General features: G+C 57.8%; 1 protein-coding gene across 1 annotated transcript; it reads left to right on the forward strand.

Annotated features, from left to right (window-relative positions):
* Nucleotides 1-1,163: 1,163 nt before the first annotated feature.
* On the forward strand, nucleotides 1,164-5,036 carry MOGAT3 (monoacylglycerol O-acyltransferase 3). Its single transcript, XM_032872517.1, has 7 exons — nucleotides 1,164-1,518; nucleotides 1,750-1,857; nucleotides 1,944-2,014; nucleotides 2,279-2,483; nucleotides 2,807-2,981; nucleotides 4,471-4,673; nucleotides 4,768-5,036. Exons 1-7 carry the CDS (start codon nucleotides 1,164-1,166, stop codon nucleotides 4,920-4,922), a joined length of 1,272 nt encoding a protein of 423 aa, XP_032728408.1. The 3' UTR covers nucleotides 4,923-5,036.
* Nucleotides 5,037-6,110: the final 1,074 nt, after the last annotated feature.

A 6,110-nucleotide genomic window follows, 5' to 3' on the forward strand; every position in this document is an offset into this window, starting at 1 on the left:
ACCAGCCTTTCCCCTGGCCTCCCGCCGCACCTCCTCATGCTGCCTCGTCGGTTCCGCCCTACCCTCTTCCAGTGTAGTGATGAGAAGTGGGGAGATTCCCCCAGTCCCTGCTGTGTCACGCCCCACACCACACCACTCTGGGGTGCAGGGTGGGAGGTCCTGGTCCCCTCTCTACCTCCACGGTGCCCTCCTCCCTCTTCTCTCAAAGACCCAGGCATCCGGGCCCCTGTCCCCTTCCCCAGGTTTGGAGTCCTAAGACAAGGCCAGCGCAGCCTATCTGTTGTCCCAGCCTGGGGGCGGCCAGGTGACGGTCCTCGCCGTGGGAGGGCCCCTGGAAGCGCTGGGGGCAAAACCCGGCGAGCCGATTTGCGGATCCGGAATCAGAAGGGCTTTGTCGAATTGGCCCTGGAACACCGCTGAGGATGCCGCAGTGGCCCCGCGGGACGCTCGCGGGCTACCCTCGCGGGCAGGCCTGGTGCCTGTCCTCTCTTTTCGGGACGACGAGCTCTTCCAGCAGTTCCGAACCCTCCGGGCTCGTGGCTGCGGAGCGCGCAGGAGGCGCCGGGGCTGCAAAGGTCCCTGGCTGTTGGCCACGCCAGCCTCGCCCCCTTTGGCAACTGTCCAGGGCTTGAACCGCTGGGCTGGAAGGGCACCGGCTGGGAATCCCAACCACCGCCCCTCGGGCGTCCCGTTCTGCCCGCCGGGGGTGGGGGGTCGATCCCGGTGCAGCGAAGCGCGCGGCCCAGCCGGGCGCAGGTGGACGCGCTGCACGCGCTCGACGTGGAGCGGCTCCCGCAGGGGCTCGAAGCGCACAAGGCGCGCTCGGGCATCGCGGCCCACCCGCACCCCCTCCTCACCTAGGCGCGCCGCCCCGACCCCCGACCCTCGCGGTGCCCGCCTCGGCTGAGGGCGAGAAGGGAAATTAAACCTGGGAACAGAGCTGCGGTGTGTGCGTGTTTGTGCGCGGCCGTGCCTCCTGGTGATCTTGACCCTCCCGGAGACCTGCCCCCCGGGTCCAGGGCGCGCAGCGGGGGCCTGCCCGGCCGCCCTGGAGAGCCCACAGTCTCAGCCCGGCTTCTTGCCCGGGCCAGCGCCTGCGACCCGGTGGGTGGGCTTTCCGGCTTTTTCGGAGCCTCCTCCCCACATCAGTCCCGGAACCGCCTATGCATTCCCTGCAACCTCCCAGCTCCGCCCAGCGGCCAGGGGGCAAGCCAAACGGACTAACACCGGCAGTTCAAAGATCATTCTGGAGGCATCTTGCGCTACGGATCCAGAGATCTCCCTCTCCACACACACGCAACAGACCCGCAGCACCGGGAGGCCCCGAGGGTTTGGTCCCTCCGGCAAGAAAGATTTCCTGCGGCGCCCAAACCTTCCTCGTTTGTGCTGGGGCCCCGGAGCCCCCGCTGGCAGAGGCATCTCCACAGACCAGCCGTGGCCCCACCATGAAGTCCGTGCAGAAACAGTGGCTAGAAGTAGTGTGCGCCTACCAATACGTGCTCACTTTCCTCTTCATGGGTGAGAGACTGGTGCCCTGGGGTCCCCAAGGGGAGGAGGGACTTCATGGAGAAAACCTGGGGCTCCACTTGCTTGTGCACCGGAAGGCAAAGGGAGAAGGAGGCGGCCAGAGGTCAGAGCCATGGCTGGAGGCACATCTGCCATCTGTGAGGGGTGGGAGAGGAGAAAGCAGGTGGCATGGGATGATTCTTCAAAAGCTAACGCACTCATCTTTCTCATCTTCCCCCCCAGGCCCTTTCTTCTCGCTTCTCATTTTCTTCCTCCTCTTCACGTCCTTCTGGTTGGTCTCTGTTCTGTACTTGGTGTGGCTCTTCCTGGACTGGGACACGCCCAAGCAAGGTAAGCGCTGCAGGACCTGTGCCCAGGAAGCAGACAGTGGCCGGGGGACTTCCAGGCATTCCTCCCACGCATCTCTCTGCCCCAAGGTGGAAGGCGCTTTGAGTGGATAAGGAACTGGGCCATGTGGAGACATGTCCGGGATTATTATCCTGTCAAGGTACCAGGTCATCCACTCTCTTCCTCCTCCCTCTCCCAATCCCCCACACTTACTCACCCCTGCCTGTGCACCCTGGGCTCCCTAACCTCAGAGTGGGTGGGCGGTGCAGAGTGGCGTTGCACAGTAGGCTCTCTGTGCTGCCCACCCCATTCGAGGACCTTGAACTCTGAAGTCTGGCAGGGTGGAGGGCAGCTCTTTTCAGCTGGTGCCCCCCTCCATGCCTGTTTCCCTGCATCCTACCTCACCACCACCCCCAACCCGAAGCTGGTGAAAACTGCGGAGTTGCCCCCTGACCGCAACTATGTGCTGAGTGTCCACCCACACGGGATCATGTGCGTGGGAGCCTTCTGCAATTTCTCCACCGAGGTCAACAACTTCTCCAAGAAGTTCCCCGGGATTCAGACCTCAACGACAGCGCTGGCCGTCCTCTTCCACTTGCCGGTCTATCGTGACTACCTCATGTCCTATGGTGAGCCTGGAGCTGAGCAGGAGGAGGCAGCCATTCCCTCTCAACCTCCACTCCCACCCCCACCCCCGCCCCCGACTGCCTCCCACGCACCCAATGCAGGGACCCCGCCTGAACATTGGCCTGCTTCACAGCGGGCATCAGTGAAGAGCTCCAGAGCAAATGTCCCTCATCCTTGCAGGGAAAGGCACTCTAGGTCACACTGACATGGGCACGGGGATGGCAGGTTTGGAGGGAATGGGGTGTGGGGCTCAATAAAGGGCAGCTGAGGGGCCAAGCAGCCTGGGAGGGGGTGGTGACGGCTCCCCACCTCCTCTCCTGCATAGGACTGTGTTCTGTGAGCTGGCAGAGCCTGGACTTTATCCTGTCACAGCCCCGGCGTGGGCAGGCTGTCACCATTATGGTTGGGGGTGCCCAGGAGTCCCTGTATGCCATCCCAGGGAAGCACTGCCTCATGCTCCGCAATCGCAAAGGCTTTGTGCGCCTGGCACTGAGGCACGGGTGAGTGCGGTACAGGCGCCCAGCCCAGGGCTGCTGCTGGAGGTCAGAACTTGTCATTGTGTCTGGGGGTCCACACTCTTTTGTCCCCACCCATCCTGGTCCCTGTAGTTGGGCCTCTGTGTCTGATGTGGGCCTCTGGCACACATCAACACTTGGGCACTATCTCTGTGCCAAGCACCATGCCCACTTCTGCCAGGCTTCTGTCCTCTCCGAAGGAGGCAGGATCAGGGGTACGTGGGTGGCTCGGTTGGTTGCATGACTGCCTTTGGCTTGGGTCGTGGTCCTGGAGTCCTGGGATCGAGTCCTGCATTGGGCTCCCTGATTGGCTGGGGGGGGGGTCTACTTCTCCTCTGACCCTCCGCCTCCTGTGCTCATTGGCTCTCATTCTCTCTCTCTCAAATAAATAAAATCTTAAAAAGAGAGAGAGAGAGAGAGAGAGGCGGGATCATAGCATAAGTAGTAGGACCTTGCGCTCCAAAATCCTGAGTTCAAAGCCTTTTCTGACACTACCTCAAAGGCAAGACCCTGGACATGTTTCTCTGCCTGTGAGAAAGGACTAACACCACTATGCGAGGATGCTATAGTTGCAAAAGCTCGAGGACAAAATGTATACAGTTGACCCTTAGACAACATGGGTTTGAACAGCACCAGTCCCTTATACATGGATTTTGTTTACAATATAGTACTGTAAATGTATTTTCTCTTCCTGATGATTTTCTTTTTTTAGAGATTTGATTCATTTGTTTGAGGGAGAGAGAGAGAGGCGTGAGGGAGGGGAGCAGAGGGAGGGGCAGAGACCCTCAAACAGATACCACACTGACTGCAGAATCCAACTTGGGTTTCAGTTCCAAGACCCCAAGATCATGACCTAAGCCAAAACCAAGAGTTAGCTGCTCAGCCAACTGAGCCCCCTGGCACTCCCTGATGATTTTTTTAAGGTTGTATTTATTTGAAGACAGTGGGTAAGAGCATGAGCTGGGGGAGGGGCAGAGGGAGAGAGAATCTTAAGCAGACTTCCCTGCTGAGTGCAGAGCTGGACCTGGGACTCGATCCCAGGACCCTAGGATCATGATCTGAGCCCAAGGCAGACCCTTCACTGACTGAGCCACCCAGGGGCCCCCCAACTTATTTTATTATAAGAATACAGTATATAGTACATACACAAAATATTTGTTAATTGACTATTTATGTTATTGGACATGCTATTAGGGGTTAAGTTTTGGGGGAGTATTAAGTTATATGGGGATTTTGGGGGTGGGGGTCAGTGCCCCTTACCCCATGTTGTTCAAGGGTCAACATATGAAGGCCCACTACACACTCCTTTCTCAAGAACCGTGAGTCCCTTCTCTCCAGATCTTTGTCATTTGCTTGAAGTGGCCTTGGCCATTGGAATCCAGAGGTGTGGGGAGGGACTTGTGGTTCCCTCAAAAAGACGCTGGCCTAACCACCCTTCTTCTCTCTCTCTCTCTCTCTCTCTGTCCCTTCCCAGGGCCTCCCTGGTACCTGTGTACTCCTTTGGGGAGAATGACATCTTCAAATTTAAGGCCTTTGCCACAGATTCCTGGCAGTATCTATGTCAGATCACCTTTAAGAGGATCATGGGCTTTTCTCCTTGCATCTTCTGGGGCCGGGGGCTCTTCTCGGCCAACTCCTGGGGCCTGCTCCCCTTCGCCAGGCCCATCACCACTGTGGGTGAGTCCCCATCTCCGGGCAAGAAAACTGCTGTCAGCTGTGCGGGCAGCAGGACCTCCCCCATCCCCGACCTCTGTCTCCTCTCTCCCTGCAGTGGGACGCCCCATCCCAGTGCCCCAGCGCCTGGACCCCACCAAGGAGGAAGTGGACCATTATCACATGCTTTTTATGGAGGCTCTGGAGCAACTCTTTGAGGAACACAAGGAAAGCTGCGGGGTCCCAGCTTCTACTCACCTCACCTTCATCTAGCCCCTGCTGTCCTCCTCACCACCCCCCCAGCCCTGAAGCCCCTCAGCCCAGGGCACTGAGAGCTCTACCTACTGCCTCTCTGTACTGCTCCAATAAAAGCTCCTTCTCTCCCACTTTGATGTTGTAGAATCGGATGCCTACGGAGCTCGCCCTCCGGCTCTGGGGGTTGAGCAGGTCCGGGAATGACCCGCCTTCATTCTCCAGGACTGCGGGGATCGGAACCCTGAATTCTCCTCCCAGCAAGCCTTAATTCCACTGCACAACCTTGCCTACGTCTCTTTCCTTTGTGGAGCCCTTTCTCCCTCTGGGAATGAAGGCATCTGCTTCCCCGAGAGCTGGAGGGCCTCAGGACTGAGTTGCAGAGGGCAGCTCTAGGGAGGAGTTGGCTTTGCGGGGCGAGCTGGAGAAGACAGGACAGATGGTGGAACAGCCAGCCCGAGCGAAAGCTGAGTTTCATGAAGGGTTCCTGGCCGTATGGGGAATGCAATGATCTCTGATGGGAGAAATGAGGATGTTAGTCTGTACTACACCTCTCTCTGTCCTTTATGTTTCCCTGTGGCCGGGCAATGAATGAAACAGGGACCTGTTTGGCCAGCATCACATCAGCTCCTTGCCCAGCCTCACGTCGACATGAGCCCATCTGCTCAGAGAGCACAGGACTCGGGGCGCCTGGGTGGCTCAGAGGGTTAAGCCTCTGCCTTCAGCTCAGGTCATGGTCCCAGGGTCCTGGGATCAAGTCCCACATCGGGCTCTCTGCTCAACAGGAAGCTGCTTCTTTCTCTCCCTCTGCCTGTCATTCCTCTGTTTGTGCTCTCTCTCTCTCTCTCTCTCTGGCAAATAAATAAATAAAATCTTAAAAAAAAAAAGCACAGGACTCTTGTGATGATCGAAGAATTAAAATATAAGGGCTCAGAACGGAGATTGGCAAACTACCATCACCCTCACCACAGACACGTCGTCAGTCCAAGGAGAGGGTAAGACCGCACCATCTAAGGGTCCTCGTGTGGTCACAGTGTTCCCTGACTACATCTGTCCCATTTGCTGCCTGGCTCTATGTCTGTATCCTAGACTTCAGAAGAACTTGCTGGAAGGTAATCGGAATGCACCTACACTAGTCTCCCACTGTCCTATAAAATACATTCAGTGGCAGAATTTTTTTCTTGTTCCTGGAGGAAAATCTGAGCAGTC

This window comes from Lontra canadensis, unplaced genomic scaffold (genome assembly GCF_010015895.1).
Source record: "Lontra canadensis isolate GAN:19392208 unplaced genomic scaffold, GSC_riverotter_1.0 scaffold45, whole genome shotgun sequence".
Classification (NCBI taxonomy): Eukaryota; Metazoa; Chordata; class Mammalia; order Carnivora; family Mustelidae; genus Lontra; species Lontra canadensis.